Source organism: Oncorhynchus kisutch, linkage group LG16 (genome assembly GCF_002021735.2).
Source record: "Oncorhynchus kisutch isolate 150728-3 linkage group LG16, Okis_V2, whole genome shotgun sequence".
NCBI classification, from domain to species: domain Eukaryota; kingdom Metazoa; phylum Chordata; class Actinopteri; order Salmoniformes; family Salmonidae; genus Oncorhynchus; species Oncorhynchus kisutch.
In genome coordinates, this window is record NC_034189.2 from 1,126,030 (window position 1) to 1,143,529 (window position 17,500).

Genomic DNA, 17,500 nt, shown 5'->3' on the forward strand with positions numbered 1-17,500 from the left:
ACTATCAGACAGACACGGACGAAGCTACCAACACACACCCTGCCTGGATGGAAAACCCCTATACTAAGGTACGGTTCCCATGGATACATAGAACGTCGTGATCTGAAGTACAGCACTCAGTATTAAGAGTTAGAGAACCTACCAACTGACTTGAAGCTAGCTAGTGTATTAAGAGTTAGAGAACCTACCAACTGACTTGAAGCTAGCTAGTGTATTAAGAGTTAGAGAACCTACCAACTGACTTGAAGCTAGCTAGTGTATTAAGAGTTAGAGAACCTACCAACTGACTTGAAGCTAGCTAGTGTATTAAGAGTTAGAGAACCTACCAACTGACTTGAAGCTAGCTAGTGTATTAAGAGTTAGAGAACCTACCAACTGACTTGAAGCTAGCTAGTGTATTAAGAGTTAGAGAACCTACCAACTGACTTGAAGCTAGCTAGTGTATTAAGAGTTAGAGAACCTACCAACTGACTTGAAGCTAGCTAGTGTATTAAGAGTTAGAGAACCTACCAACTGACTTGAAGCTAGCTAGTGTATTAAGAGTTAGAGAACCTACCAACTGACTTGAAGCTAGCTAGTGTATTAAGAGTTAGAGAACCTACCAACTGACTTGAAGCTAGCTAGTGTATTAAGAGTTAGAGAACCTACCAACTGACTTGAAGCTAGCTAGTGTATTAAGAGTTAGAGAACCTACCAACTGACTTGAAGCTAGCTAGTGTATTAAGAGTTAGAGAACCTACCAACTGACTTGAAGCTAGCTAGTGTATTAAGAGTCAGAGAACCTACCAACTGACTTGAAGCTAGCTAGTGTATTAAGAGTTAGAGAACCTACCAACTGACTTGAAGCTAGCTAGTGTATTAAGAGTTAGAGAACCTACCAACTGACTTGAAGCTAGCTAGTGTATTAAGAGTTAGAGAACCTACCAACTGACTTGAAGCTAGCTAGTGTATTAAGAGTTAGAGGACCTACCAACTGACTTGAAGCTAGCTAGTGTATTAAGAGTCAGAGAACCTACCAACTGACTTGAAGCTAGCTAGTGTATTAAGAGTTAGAGAACCTACCAACTGACTTGAAGCTAGCTAGTGTATTAAGAGTCAGAGAACCTACCAACTGACTTGAAGCTAGCTAGTGTATTAAGAGTTAGAGAACCTACCAACTGACTTGAAGCTAGCTAGTGTATTAAGAGTCAGAGAACCTACCAACTGACTTGAAGCTAGCTAGTGTATTAAGAGTTAGAGAACCTACCAACTGACTTGAAGCTAGCTAGTGTATTAAGAGTTAGAGAACCTACCAACTGACTTGAAGCTAGCTAGTGTATTAAGAGTTAGAGAACCTACCAACTGACTTGAAGCTAGCTAGTGTATTAAGAGTTAGAGGACCTACCAACTGACTTGAAGCTAGCTAGTGTATTAAGAGTCAGAGAACCTACCAACTGACTTGAAGCTAGCTAGTGTATTAAGAGTTAGAGAACCTACCAACTGACTTGAAGCTAGCTAGTGTATTAAGAGTCAGAGAACCTACCAACTGACTTGAAGCTAGCTAGTGTATTAAGAGTTAGAGAACCTACCAACTGACTTGAAGCTAGCTAGTGTATTAAGAGTTAGAGAACCTACCAACTGACTTGAAGCTAGCTAGTGTATTAAGAGTTAGAGAACCTACCAACTGACTTGAAGCTAGCTAGTGTATTAAGAGTTAGAGAACCTACCAACTGACTTGAAGCTAGCTAGTGTATTAAGAGTTAGAGAACCTACCAACTGACTTGAAGCTAGCTAGTGTATTAAGAGTTAGAGAACCTACCAACTGACTTGAAGCTAGCTAGTGTATTAAGAGTTAGAGAACCTACCAACTGACTTGAAGCTAGCTAGTGTATTAAGAGTCAGAGAACCTACCAACTGACTTGAAGCTAGCTAGTGTATTAAGAGTTAGAGAACCTACCAACTGACTTGAAGCTAGCTAGTGTATTAAGAGTTAGAGAACCTACCAACTGACTTGAAGCTAGCTAGTGTATTAAGAGTTAGAGAACCTACCAACTGACTTGAAGCTAGCTAGTGTATTAAGAGTTAGAGAACCTACCAACTGACTTGAAGCTAGCTAGTGTATTAAGAGTTAGAGAACCTACCAACTGACTTGAAGCTAGCTAGTGTATTAAGAGTTAGAGAACCTACCAACTGACTTGAAGCTAGCTAGTGTATTAAGAGTTAGAGAACCTACCAACTGACTTGAAGCTAGCTAGTGTATTAAGAGTCAGAGAACCTACCAACTGACTTGAAGCTAGCTAGTGTATTAAGAGTTAGAGAACCTACCAACTGACTTGAAGCTAGCTAGTGTATTAAGAGTTAGAGAACCTACCAACTGACTTGAAGCTAGCTAGTGTATTAAGAGTCAGAGAACCTACCAACTGACTTGAAGCTAGCTAGTGTAGTAAGAGTCAGAGAACCTACCAACTGACTTGAAGCTAGCTAGTGTATTAAGAGTCAGAGAACCTACCAACTGACTTGAAGCTAGCTAGTGTATCAAGAGTTAGAGAACCTACCAACTGACTTGAAGCTAGCTAGTGTATTAAGAGTCAGAGAACCTACCAACAGGGTTGGAGTGTGTCCCCATTGACAACCAACCAACCAACCAACCAACCAAACAAACAAACAATCCTTCCTTGTTAGTTTGTTTATGGACCATTACAGGAAGACCCCTCCAGACGACCTTGGTTTACCATCCTGTCTAACCCTCTGACCCCTCCAGATGACCTTGGTTTACCATCCTGTCTAACCCTCTGACCCCTCCAGATGACCTTCTTGGTTTACCATCCTGTCTAACCCTCTGACCCCTCCAGACGACCTTGGTTTACCATCCTGTCTAACCCTCTGACCCCTCCAGATGACCTTATTGGTTTACCATCCTGTCTAACCCTCTGACCCCTCCAGATGACCTTGGTTTACCATCCTGTCTAACCCTCTGACCCCTCCAGATGATCTTGGTTTACCATCCTGTCTAACCCTCTGACCCCTCCGATGACCTTATTGGTTTACCATCCTGTCTAACCCTCTGACCCCTCCAGATGACCTTCTTGGTTTACCATCCTGTCTAACCCTCTGACCCCTCCAGACGACCTTGGTTTACCATCCTGTCTAACCCTCTGACCCCTCCAGATGACCTTGGTTTACCATCCTGTCTAACCCTCTGATTCCCAGGTGGACACAGTAGCAGCTGACTTCCTGCTTCGTAGGGGCGGAGAGAGGAAGTCCAACGTGAAGACTCTCAGGATTAGCCGGTTGACCAAAAGGGGCGTGTACCTAGCCTTCCAGGCACAGGGAGTCTGCATGGCCTTATTGGCTGTCAGGGTACGAGATCTTTAACAAGTTCCTTACCTTTACCTCAAACTAGTGTTTGTGTGTCTTTCAACAGTCCGCAGTTTTCTGAAGTTTTACAAAATCCTAGGCAAATGTGCGTATTCTGAGGTCAATCAATCGATACATTTCTTCACTTTCTAGTTTCTTTCTAACCTGTATTTTGTCCCCAAGGTGTATTTTAAGAAGTGCCCCACCCTGACGCGTTCCTTCTCCCGATTCCCTGAGACTGTTCCACATACCTTGGTGGAGGGGGCTCAAGGAGAGTGTGTAGACAACGCCGTGACCCCCCCGGGCGAGCTGGCACGCCCTCCCAGCATGCTGTGCGGTGAGGACGGACAGTGGGTCGGTCAGCCGGCCACTGCCTGCGCCTGTCGGCCAGGGTATGAAGCTACAGACACAGACCTCCGATGCAAAGGTGAGAGAGAGAGTAACAGAGATAATATGTCAGAGAGAGTAACAGAGATAATATGTCAGAGAGTAACAGAGATAATATGTCAGAGAGAGTAACAGAGATAATATGTCAGAGAGAGTAACAGAGATAATATGTCAGAGAGTAACAGAAATAATATGTCAGAGAGAGTAACAGAGATAATATGTCAGAGAGTAACAGAGATAATATGTCAGAGAGAGTAACAGAGATAATATGTCAGAGAGAGTAACAGAGATAATATGTCAGAGAGAGTAACAGAGATAATATGTTAGAGAGAGTAACAGAGATAATATGTCAGAGAGAGTAACAGAGATAATATGTCAGAGAGAGTAACAGAGATAATATGTCAGAGATAGTAACAGAGATAAACAGAAGAGAGATGGTAACAGACTAGAGGGAGAAACAGAAGAGAGATGGTAACAGACTAGAGGGAGAAACAGAAGAGAGATGGTAACAGACTAGAGGGAGAAACAGAAGAGAGATGGTAACAGACCAGAGGGAGAAACAGAAGAGAGATGGTAACAGACTAGAGGGAGAAACAGAAGAGAGATGGTAACAGACTAGAGGGAGAACAGAAGAGAGATGGTAACAGACTAGAGGGAGAAACAGAAGAGAGATGGTAACAGACTAGAGGAGAAACAGAAGAGAGATGGTAACAGACTAGAGGGAGAACAGAAGAGAGATGGTAACAGACTAGAGGGAGATGGTAACAGACTAGAGGGAGAAACAGAAGAGAGATGTAACAGACTAGAGGGAGATGGTAACAGACTAGAGGGAGAAACAGAAGAGAGATGGTAACAGACTAGAGGGAGAAACAGAAGAGAGATGGTAACAGACTAGAGGGAGAAACAGAAGAGAGATGGTAACAGACTAGAGGGAGAAACAGAAGAGAGATGGTAACAGACTAGAGGGAGAAACAGAAGAGAGATGGTAACAGACTAGAGGGATAAACAGAAGAGAGATGGTAACAGACTAGAGGGGAGATGGTAACAGACTAGAGGGAGAAAACAGAAGGAGATGGTAACAGACTAGAGGGAAACAGAAGAGAGATGGTAACAGACTAGAGGGAGAAACAGAAGAGATGGTAACAGACTAGAGGGAGAAACAGAAGAGAGATGGTAACAGACTAGAGGAGAAACAGAAGAGAGATGGTAACAGACTAGAGGGAGAAACAGAAGAGAGATGGTAACAGACTAGAGGGAGAAACAGAAGAGAGATGGTAACAGACTAGAGGGAGAAACAGAAGAGAGATGGTAAACAGACTAGAGGGAGAACAGAAGAGAGATGGTAACAGACTAGAGGAGAAACAGAAGAGAGATGGTAACAGACTAGAGGGAGATGGTAACAGACTAGAGGGAGAACAGAAGAGAGATGGTAACAGACTAGAGGGAGATGGTAACAGGACTAGAGGGAGAAACAGAAGAGAGATGGTAACAGACTAGAGGGAGAAACAGAAGAGAGATGGTAACAGACTAGAGGGAGAACAGAAGAGAGATGGTAACAGACTTAGAGGGAGAAACAGAAGAGAGATGGTAACAGACTAGAGGGAGAAAACAGAAGAGAGATGGTAACAGACTAGAGGGAGATGGTAACAGACTAGAGGGAGAAACAGAAGAGAGATTGGTAACAGACTAGAGGGAGATGGTAACAGACTAGAGGGAGAAACAGAAGAGAGATGGTAACAGACTAGAGGGAGAAACAGAAGAGAGATGGTAACAGACTAGAGGGAGAAACAGAAGAGAGATGGTAACAGACTAGAGGGAGAAACAGAAGAGAGATGGTAACAGACTAGAGGGAGAAACAGAAGAGAGATGGTAACAGACTAGAGGGAGAAACAGAAGAGAGATGGTAACAGACTAGAGGGAGAAACAGAAGAGAGATGGTAACAGACTAGAGGGAGAAACAGAAGAGAGATGGTAACAGGCTAGAGGGAGAAACAGAAGAGAGATGGTAACAGACTAGAGGGAGAAACAGAAGAGAGATGGTAAAGACTAGAGGAGAAACAGAAGAGAGATGGTAACAGACTAGAGGGAGAAACAGAAGAGAGATGGTAACAGACTAGAGGGAGATGGTAACAGACTAGAGGGAGAAACAGAAGAGAGATGGTAACAGACTAGAGGGAGATGGTAACAGACTAGAGGGAGAAACAGAAGAGAGATGGTAACAGACTAGAGGGAGAAACAGAAGAAGAGATGGTAACAGACTAGAGGGAGAAACAGAAGAGAGATGGTAACAGACTAGAGGGAGAAACAGAAGAGAGATGGTAACAGACTAGAGGGAGAAACAGAAGAGAGATGGTAACAGACTAGAGGGAGAAACAGAAGAGAGATGGTAAACAGACTAGAGGGAGAAACAGAAGAGAGATGGTAACAGACTAGAGGGAGAAACAGAAGAGAGATGGTAACAGATGGAAAGTTGTGGGAAGAAGGAAGGAGAGAAAAGTCTTGGTGAGTGATAGAGGTTAGAGGTCAACCTGCTGCTCTAAAGCCTTGTGTGTGTGAGAGAGAGGCACTGTGTGTGTGTGTGTGTGTGTGTGTGTGTGTGTGTGTGTGTGTGTGTGTGTGTGTGTGTGTGTGTGTGTGTGTGTGTGTGTGTGTGTGTGCGCGCGTGCGTGTGTGTGTGTGTGTGTGTGTGTGTGTGAGAGAGAGGCAGTGTGTCTGTGTGTTAGCCAGTTCAGTGTATGGAAAAGGAGAGGTGTGTGTGTGTGTGTGTGTGTGTGTGTGTGTGTGTGTGTGTGTGTGTGTGTGTGTGTGTGTGTGTGTGTGTGTGTGTGTGTGTGTGTGTGTGTGTGTGTGTGTGTGCGTGCGTGTGTGTATGAGGCAGTGTGTGTGTGTGTTAGCCAGTTCAGTGTATGGAAAAGGAGAGGTGTGTCAGTCTGGGAATAAAGCCACATCAAAGGAACAGAGGGATAGAGAGAACAAGAGAATGAAAGAGAAATGATGGAGAGATGAGCCAGGGTGTCGTCTCTCTCCCGGGTCAAATTACCCACGCTGCACCTCACCACACCCTGCTCCACCTGCAAAGCTGAGGCTCATCTGTATTCTATAGCTGGGAGTGATAGGATACGCTACTGTATCACACACACACACACAGCGGAGACACACACACACACACACAGCGGAGACGTACACACACACACACACACACACACAGCGGAGACGTACACACACACACAGCGGAGACACACACACACACACACACACACACACACACACACACACACACACACAGCGGAGACGTACACACACACACAGCGGAGACACACACACACACACACACACACACACACACACACACACACAGCGGAGACGTACACACACACACAGCGGAGACACACACACACACACACACACACACACACACACACACACACACACACACACACACACACACACAGCTGGTTTACATTAAGTTCAGAGCTGGAACAGAAAAATAGAGAGAGAGGAGGAATAGGAGACGGAGAAGGAGAGGCTAATTATAACCTAACTAACTCTGACCTAACTAACTCTGACTTAACTAACTCTGACCTTATTAACTCTGACCTAAATAACTCTGACTAAACTAACTCTGACCTTATTAACTCTGACCTAACTAACTCTGATCTAACTAACTCTGACCTTATTAACTCTGACCTAACTAACTCTGATCTAACTAACTCTGACCTGACTAACTCTGACCTAACTAACTCTGACCTAACTAACTCTGACCTTATTAACTCTATCCCAGGACACACCCCTAACCCAGGACACACCCCCTAACCCAGGACACACACCCTAACCCAGGACACACACCCCCTAACCCAGGACACACACCCTAACCCAGGACACACCCCCTAACCCAGGACACACCCCCTAACCCAGGACACACCCCTTAACCCAGGACACACCCTTAACCCTAACCCAGGTTTTAAGCTCTTCTCTCTGTAGTGTTATGGCTAACAGCACTGGAGAGATGAGAGAGAGAATGTTGATAACATGTCAGAATGAGTGGTGTTATTATGACTGTCTGGGGGGAGTGGTGTTATGAGTGTCTGGGGGGAGTGGTGTTATGAGTGTCTGGGGTGAGTGGTGTTATTATGACTATCTGGGGTAAGTGGTGACTCTCTCTCTCTCTCTCTTTTTCTCTCTCTTTTTCTCTCTCTCTTTTTCTCTCTCTTTTTCTCTCTCTTTTTTTCTCTCTCTCTCTCTCTCTCTCTCTCTCTCTCTCTCTCTCTCTCTCTCTCTCTCTCTCTCTCTGTCTCTCTCTCTTTTTCTCTCTCTCTTTTTCTCTCTCTTTTTCTCTCTCTCTCTCTCTCTCTCTCTCTCTCTCTCTCTCTCTCTGTCTCTGTCTCTCTCACTCTCTCTTTCTCTCTCTCTCTTTCTCCAGCTTGTCCAGGTGGTCAGTATAAGGCAGGGCCAGGAGTCGGTGGGTGTGTCCTGTGTCCGACCAATAGCAACACTTTGGTAACAGGCTCCGCCTACTGCCTCTGTCGTCCTGGTTACCACAGAGCAGATTCCGACCCCACACACACACCCTGCACACGTAAGTCTCTACCTTCTGTCTCCTCCTCTGTCTGCTCCTCATCTGTCTGCTCCTCCTTGTCCTCTGTCTCTTCTGCCTTCTCTTTCTCCTCCTCCTTGTCCTCTGTCTCTTCTGCCTTCTCTGTCTCCTCCTCCTCCTCTGTCTCTTCTGCCTTCTCTTTCTCCTCCTCCTTGTCCTCTGTCTCTTCTGCCTTCTCTGTCTCCTCCTCCTCCTCTGTCTCTTCTGCCTTCTTTTTCTCCTCCTCCTTGTCCTCTGTCTCCTCCTCCTCCTCTGTCTCTTCTGCCTTCTCTTTCTCCTCCTCCTTGTCCTCTGTCTCTTCTGCCTTCTCTGTCTCCTCCTCCTCCTCTGTCTCTTCTGCCTTCTCTTTCTCCTCCTCCTTGTCCTCTGTCTCTTCTGCCCTCTCTGTCTCCTCCTCCTCCTCTGTCTCTTCTGCCTTCTCTTTCTCCTCCTCCTTGTCCTCTGTCTCCTCCTCCTCCTCTGTCTCTTCTGCCTTCTCTGTCTCCTCCTCCTCCTCTGTCTCCTCTTCCTCTTCTATCTCCTCTTCCTCTTCTGTCTCCTCCTCCTCCTCTGTCTCTTCTGCCTTCTCTGTCTCCTCCTCCTCCTCTGTCTCTTCTGCCTTCTCTTTCTCCTCCTCCTTGTCCTCTGTCTCCTCCTCCTCCTCTGTCTCTTCTGCCTTCTCTTTCTCTTTCTCCTCCTTGTCCTCTGTCTCCTCCTCTTCTGTCTCCTCTTCCTCCTCTGTCTCCTCTTCCTCTTCTATCTCCTCTTCCTCTTCTGTCTCCTCCTCCTCCTCTGTCTCCTCTTCCTCTTCTGTCTCCTCCTCCTGCTCTGTCTCTTCCTCCTCCTTTGCTATGATACTGGTCTGAATGTACTGTATGGTAGAGCTATGGCACTGGTCTGAATGTACTGTGTGGTAGAGCTATGACACTGGTCTGAATGTACTGTGTGGTAGAGTTATGACACTGGTCTGAATGTACTGTGTGGTAGAGCTATGGCACTGGTCTGAATGTACTGTGTGGTAGAGCTATGGCACTGGTCTGAATGTACTGTGTGGTAGAGCTATGACACTGGTCTGAATGTACTGTATGGTAGAGCTATGGCACTGGTCTGAATGTACTGTGTGGTAGAGATATGGCACTGGTCTGAATGTACTGTGTGGTAGAGCTATGACACTGGTCTGAATGTACTGTGTGGTAGAGCTATGGCACTGGTCTGAATGTACTGTATGGTAGAGCTATGGCACTGGTCTGAATGTACTGTGTGGTAGAGCTATGGCACTGGTCTCAATGTACTGTGTGGTAGAGCTATGACACTGGTCTGAATGTACTGTGTGGTAGAGCTATGACACTGGTCTGAATGTACTGTATGGTAGAGCTATGGCACTGGTCTGAATGTACTGTGTGGTAGAGCTATGGCACTGGTCTCAATGTACTGTGTGGTAGAGCTATGGCACTGGTCTCAATGTACTGTGTGGTAGAGCTATGACACTGGTCTGAATGTACTGTGTGGTAGAGCTATGACACTGGTCTGAATGTACTGTATGGTAGAGCTATGGCACTGGTCTGAATGTACTGTGTGGTAGAGCTATGGCACTGGTCTCAATGTACTGTGTGGTAGAGCTATGACACTGGTCTGAATGTACTGTATGGTAGAGCTATGGCACTGGTCTGAATGTACTGTGTGGTAGAGCTATGGCACTGGTCTCAATGTACTGTGTGGTAGAGCTATGACACTGGTCTGAATGTACTGTATGGTAGAGCTATGGCACTGGTCTGAATGTACTGTGTGGTAGAGCTATGGCACTGGTCTCAATGTACTGTGTGGTAGAGCTATGACACTATGGCACACGGCCGTAGAATACAGTCGTTGTGATGCTCTGGAACACGGCCGTAGAATACAGTCGTTGTGATGCTCTGGAACGCGGCCGTAGAATACAGTCGTTGTGATGCTCTGGAATGAACACGGCCGTAGAATACAGTCGTTGTGATGCTCTGGAACGAACACGGCCGTAGAATACAGTCGTTGTGATGCTCTGGAAGGAACGCGGCCGTAGAATACAGTCGTTGTGATGCTCTGGAATGAACACGGCCGTAGAATACAGTCGTTGTGATGCTCTGGAACACGGCCGTAGAATACAGTCGTTGTGATGCTCTGGAACACGGCCGTAGAATACAGTCGTTGTGATGCTCTGGAATGAACACGGCTGTAGAATACAGTCGTTGTGATGCTCTGGAACGAACACGGCCGTAGAATACAGTCGTTGTGATGCTCTGGAACGTCGGCCGTAGAATACAGTCATTGTGATGCTCTGGAACACGGCCGTATAATACAGTCGTTGTGATGCTCTGGAACATGGCCGTAGAATACAGTCATTGTGATGCTCTGGAACACGGCCGTAGAATACAGTCGTTGTGATGCTCTGGAACACGGCCGTAGAATACAGTCGTTGTGATGCTCTGGAAGGAACGCGGCCGTAGAATACAGTCGTTGTGATGCTCTGGAAGGAACACGGCCATAGAATACAGTCGTTGTGATGCTCTGGAACGAACAACGGCCGTAGAATACAGTCGTTGTGAAGCTCTGGAAGGAACACGGCCGTAGAATACAGTTGTTGTGATGCTCTGGAAGGAACACGGCCGTAGAATACAGTCGTTGTGATGCTCTGGAATGAACACGGCCGTAGAATACAGTCGTTGTGATGCTCTGGAACGAACACGGCCGTAGAATACAGTCGTTGTGATGCTCTGGAACGCGGCCGTAGAATACAGTCGTTGTGATGCTCTGGAACGCGGCCGTAGAATACAGTCATTGTGATGCTCTGGAACGCGGCCGTAGAATACAGTCGTTGTGATGCTCTGGAACACGGCCGTAGAATACAGTCGTTGTGATGCTCTGGAAGGAACACGGCCGTAGAATACAGTCGTTGTGATGCTCTGGAATGAACACGGCCGTAGAATACAGTCGTTGTGATACTCTGGAAGGAACGCGGCCGTAGAATACAGTCGTTGTGATGCTCTGGAACACGGCCGTAGAATACAGTCGTTGTGATGCTCTGGAACACGGCCGTAGAATACAGTCATTGTGATGCTCTGGAACACGGCCGTAGAATACAGTCGTTGTGATGCTCTCTAACACGGCCGTAGAATACAGTCGTTGTGATGCTCTGGAACACGGCCGTAGAATACAGTCGTTGTGATGCTCTGGAACAGGGCCACAGGCTACATCACCATGGTTAAGCAGCGGGCGACTAGAGATTTAAACATGAAGGGAGGGGGAGCAGCAGCTCCGTTTTAGATAAAGGTGAAGGGAGGGGGAGCAGCAGCTCCGTTTTAGATAAAGGTGAAGGGAGGGAGAGGGGGAGCAGCAGCTCCGTTTTAGATAAAGGTGAAGGGAGGGGGAGTAGCAGCTCCGTTTTAGATAAAGGTGAAGGGAGGGGGAGCAGCAGCTCCGTTTTAGATAAAGGTGAAGGGAGGGGGAGTGTGAGCAGCAGCTCCGTTTTAGATAAAGGTGAAGGGAGGGGGAGGTGGAGCAGCAGCTCCGTTTTAGATAAAGGTGAAGGGAGGGGGAGCAGCAGCTCCGTTTTAGATAAAGGTGAAGGGAGGGAGAGGGGGAGCAGCAGCTCCGTTTTAGATAAAGGTGAAGGGAGGGGGAGCAGCAGCTCCGTTTTAGATAAAGGTGAAGGGAGGGGGAGCAGCAGCTCCGTTTTAGATAAAGGTGAAGGGAGGGAGAGGGGGAGCAGCAGCTCCGTTTTAGATAAAGGTGAAGGGAGGGGGAGCAGCAGCTCCGTTTTAGATAAAGGTGAAGGGAGGGGGAGGGGGAGCAGCAGCTCCGTTTTAGATAAAGGTGAAGGGAGGGGGAGGGGGAGCAGCAGCTCCGTTTTAGATAAAGGTGAAGGGAGGGGGAGGGGGAGCAGCAGCTCCGTTTTAGATAAACGACTGTGTAAAATAGCACACGGGCAGAAGGTGATCCTAAGCATTGAAAAAGAAGTTTCCGTTGGGACGGGCGAGGCGTTGGTGAACCCTCAGTATCCATAGCCATGGCCTTTCTTCTGTTCCTGTTCCTGCTCTCTGACTGGAACCCATTGTTGTTGTCCCACTCAATGGAGCTTAAAGCCACCTGGGAAATCTATAAACATGACTTGACTGTCCCCCCCCCCACCCCACCCATCCTGTCTCTCCCCCCCAGGCCCCCCCTCAGCGCCCCGCTCCATTGTAACCCAGATCAACGACACCATGGTGACGTTAGAGTGGTCGGAACCTTTGGAACGCGGTGGCCGTGGAGACCTGACCTACAGCGTGGGGTGTGTCCGCTGTGGCGCCTCCCCTCAGAGGGCATGTCTTCCCTGTGAAGAGGGCGTGTCCTATCGCCCCAGCCAGCACGGCCTATCACAGCGCAGGGTGGTCATCCGCGGGCTCCTCCCACACACCACCTACACCTTCACGGTTCAGTCAGAGAACGGCGTCTCACAGCTCAGCCTATCGGAACCCTCCGTGGAAAGGGTCAATATCACAACCAGCCGAGACGGTATGAAGACACTACACACACACACACACACACACTATACACGCACAAACACACACTATACACGCACACACACACACGCACACACACGCACACGCACACACACACACACACACGCACACACACGCACACGCACACACACACACACTACACACGCACACGCACACGCACACACTACACACGCACACACACATTATACATCCATACAGAGACTAAACACACATCTACACTCTATAGATCTACATCCACATGATTAAATCTGTCTGAGTAATACTTTTTATTTGTTGGTGTCTGTCTCTGTGTGTCTCTCTCTGTGTGTCTCTCTCTGTGTGTCTCTCTCTGTGTGTCTGTCTCTGTGTGTCTCTCTCTGTGTGTCTCTCTCTGTGTGTCTCTCTCTGTGTGTCTCTCTCTGTGTGTCTCTCTCTGTGTGTGTCTCTCTGTGTGTCTCTCTCTGTGTTTCTGTCTCTGTGTGTCTCTCTCTGTGTGTCTGTCTCTGTGTGTCTCTCTCTGTGTGTCTCTCTCTGTGTGTGTCTCTCTGTGTGTCTCTGTGTGTGTGTAAGTAGTCCCAGCCCCGGTCTCAGGTATAAGAAGGACCAAGGCATCAGAGAACAGTCTGACTCTACAGTGGAACAGTCTCCAAAACACACACTACACTGTCCTGGAGTACCAGCTACGATACTGCCCCAAGGTACACTGTCCACAACACACTACACTGTCCCCGACACACTACACTGTCCCCAACACACTACACTGTCCCCAACACACTATACTGTCCCCAACACACTACACTGTCCCCAATACATTACACTGTCCCCAATACATTACACTGTCCCCAACACACTACACTGTCCCCAACACACTACACTGTCCCCAACACACTACACTGTCCCCAATACATTACACTGTCCCCAACACACTACACTGTCCCCAACACACTACACTGTCCCCAACACACTACACTGTCCCCAACACATTACACTGTCCCCAACACACTACACTGTCCCCAACACACTACACTGTCCCCAACACAATACACTGTCCCCAACACACTACACTGTCCCCAACACACTACACTGTCCCCAATACACTACACTGTCCCCAACACACTACACTGTCCCCAACACACTACACTGTCCCCAATACATTACACTGTCCCCAACACACTACACTGTCCCCAACACACTACACTGTCCCCAACACACTACACTGTCCCCAATACACTACACTGTCCCCAACACACTACACTGTCCCCAATACACTACACTGTCCCCAACACACTACACTGTCCCCAACACACTACACTGTCCCCAATACACTACACTGTCCCATCACACTACACTGTCCCCAACACACTACACTGTCCCCAACACACTACACTGTCCCATCAAATCAAAATCAAATCAAATGTATTTATATAGCCCTTCGTACAACAGCTGATATCTCAAAGTGCTGTACAGAAACCCAGCCTAAAACCCCAAACAGCAAGCAATGCAGGTGTAGAAGCACGGTGGCTAGGAAAAACTCCCTAGAAAGGCCAATACCTAGGAAGAAACCTAGAGAGGAACCAGGCTATGTGGGGTGGCCAGTCCTCTTCTGGCTGTGCCGGGTGGAGATTATAACAGAACATGGCCAAGATGTTCAAATGTTCATAAATGACCAGCATGGTCGAATAATAATAAGGCAGAACAGTTGAAACTGGAGCAGCAGCACAGTCAGGTGGAAGTTGAAACTGGAGGAGCAGCATGGCCAGGTGGACTGGGGACAGCAAGGAGTCATCATGTCAGGTAGTCCTGGGGCATGGTCCTAGGGCTCAGGTCAGTTGAAACTGGAACAGCAGCATGGCCAGGTGGACTGGGGACAGCAAGAAGTCATCATGTCAGGTAGTCCTGGGGCATGGTCCTAGGGCTCAGGTCCTCCGAGAGAGAGAAAGAAAGAGAGAAGGAGAGAATTAGAGAACGCACACTTAGATTCACACAGGACACCGAATAGGACAGGAGAAGTACTCCAGATATAACAAACTGACCCCAGCCCCCCGACACATAAACTACTGCAGCATAAATACTGGAGGCTGAGACAGGAGGGGTCAGGAGACACTGTGGCCCCATCCGAGGACACCCCCGGACAGGGCCAAACAGGAAGGATATAACCCCACCCACTTTGCCAAAGCACAGCCCCCACACCACTAGAGGGATATCTTCAACCACCAACTTACCATCCTGAGACAAGGCTGAGTATAGACCACAAAGATCTCCGCCACGGCACAACCCAAGGGGGGGGCGCCAACCCAGACAGGATGACCACAACAGTGAATCAACCCACTCAGGTGACGCACCCCCTCCAGGGATGGCATGAGAGAGCCCCAGCAAGCCAGTGACTCAGCCCCTGTAATAGGGTTAGAGGCAGAGAATCCCAGTGGAAAGAGGGGAACCGGCCAGGCAGAGACAGCAAGGGCAGTTCGTTGCTCCAGAGCCTTTCCGTTCACCTTCCCACTCCTGGGCCAGACTACACTCAATCATATGACCCACTGAAGAGATGAGTCTTCAGTAAAGACTTAAAGGTTGAGACCGAGTTTGCGTCTCTGACATGGGTAGGCAGACCGTTCCATAAAAATGGAGCTCTATAGGAGAAAGCCCTGCCTCCAGCTGTTTGCTTAGAAATTCTAGGGACAATTAGGAGGCCTGCGTCTTGTGACCGTAGCGTACGTGTAGGTATGTACGGCAGGACCAAATCAGAGAGATAGGTAAGCCCATGTAATGCTTTGTAGGTTAGCAGTAAAACCTTGAAATCAGCCCTTGCTTTGACAGGAAGCCAGTGTAGAGAGGCTAGCACTGGAGTAATATGATCAAATTTTTTGGTTCTAGTCAGGATTCTAGCAGCCGTATTTAGCACTAACTGAAGTTTATTTAGTGCTTTATCCGGGTAGCCGGAAAATAGAGCATTGCAGTAGTCTAACCTAGAAGTGACAAAAGCACGGATTAATTTTTCTGCATCATTTTTGGACAGAAAGTTTCTGATTTTTGCAATGTTACGTAGATGGAAAAAAGCTGTCCTCGAAATGGTCTTGATATGTTCTTCAAAAGAGAGATCAGGGTCCAGAGTAACGCCGAGGTCCTTCACAGTTTTATTTGAGACGACTGTACAACCATTAAGATTAATTGTCAGATTCAACAGAAGATCTCTTTGTTTCTTGGGACCTAGAACAAGCATCTCTGTTTTGTCCGAGTTTAATAGTAGAAAGTTTGCAGCCATCCACTTCCTTATGTCTGAAACACATGCTTCTAGCGAGGGCAATTTTGGGGCTTCACCATGTTTCATTGAAATGTACAGCTGTGTGTCATCCGCATAGCAGTGAAAGTTTACATTATGTTTTCGAATAACATCCCCAAGAGGTAAAATATATAGTGAAAACAATAGTGGTCCTAAAACGGAACCTTGAGGAACACCGAAATTTACAGTTGATTTGTCAGAGGACAAACCATTCACAGAGACAAACTGATATCTTTCCGACAGATAAGATCTAAACCAGGCCAGAACATGTCCGTGTAGACCAATTTGGGTTTCCAATCTCTCCAAAAGAATGTGGTGATCGATGGTATCAAAAGCAGCACTAAGGTCTAGGAGCACGAGGACAGATGCAGAGCCTCGGTCCGATGCCATTAAAATGTCATTTACCACCTTCACAAGTGCCGTCTCAGTGCTATGATGGGGTCTAAAACCAGACTGAAGCATTTCGTATACATTGTTTGTCTTCAGGAAGGCAGTGAGTTGCTGCGCAACAGCCTTCTCTAAAATTTTTGAGAGGAATGGAAGATTCGATATAGGCCGATAGTTTTTTTATATTTTCTGGGTCAAGGTTTGGCTTTTTCAAGAGAGGCTTTATTACTGCCACTTTTAGTGAGTTTGGTACACATCCAGTGGATAGAGAGCCGTTTATTATGTTCAACATAGGAGGGCCAAGCACAGGAAGCAGCTCTTTCAGTAGTTTAGTTGGAATAGGGTCCAGTATGCAGCTTGAAGGTTTAGAGGCCATGATTATTTTCATCATTGTGTCAAGAGATATAGTACTAAAACACTTGAGCGTCTCTCTTGATCCTAGGTCCTGGCAGAGTTGTGCAGACTCAGGACAACTGAGGTTTGGAGGAATACGCAGGTTTAAAGAGGAGTCCGTAATTTGCTTTCTAATAATCATAATCTTTTCCTCAAAGAAGTTCATGAATTTATCACTGCTAAAGTGAAAGTCATCCTCTCTTGGGGAATGCTGCTTTTTAGTTAGCTTTGCGACAGTATTAAAAAGGAATTTCGGATTGTTCTTATTTTCCTCAATTAAGTTAGAAAAATAGGATGATCGAGCAGCAGTAAGGGCTCTACGGTACTGCTCGGTACCGTCCTTCCAAGCTAGTCGGAAGACTTCCAGTTTGGTGTGGCGCCATTTCCGTTCCAATTTTCTGGAAGCTTGCTTCAGAGCTCGGGTATTTTCTGTGTACCAGGGAGCTAGTTTCTTATGAGCCATTTTTTTAGTTTTTAGGGGTGCAACTGCATCTAGGGTATTGCGCAAGGTTAAATTGAGATCCTCAGTTAGGTGGTTAACTGATTTTTGTCCTCTGGCGTCCTTGGGTAGGCAGAGGGAGTCTGGAAGGGCATCAAGGAATCTTTGTGTTGTCTGTGAATTTATAGCACGACTTT

At 47.1% G+C, this 17,500-nt stretch overlaps 1 protein-coding gene across 1 annotated transcript in view; it reads left to right on the forward strand.

Annotated features, from left to right (window-relative positions):
* LOC109887546 (ephrin type-B receptor 4b) overlaps window positions 1–17,500 on the forward strand; it is a gene marked incomplete at its 3' end in the record, with an annotated part of 52,589 nt that overhangs the window by 31,391 nt on the left and 3,698 nt on the right. The window contains 5 exon segments of the mRNA XM_031791505.1: window positions 3,190–3,339; window positions 3,520–3,763; window positions 8,144–8,299; window positions 12,482–12,820; window positions 13,381–13,505. Of these exon segments, the coding sequence (XP_031647365.1) occupies window positions 3,190–3,339; window positions 3,520–3,763; window positions 8,144–8,299; window positions 12,482–12,820; window positions 13,381–13,505 (1,014 nt within the window).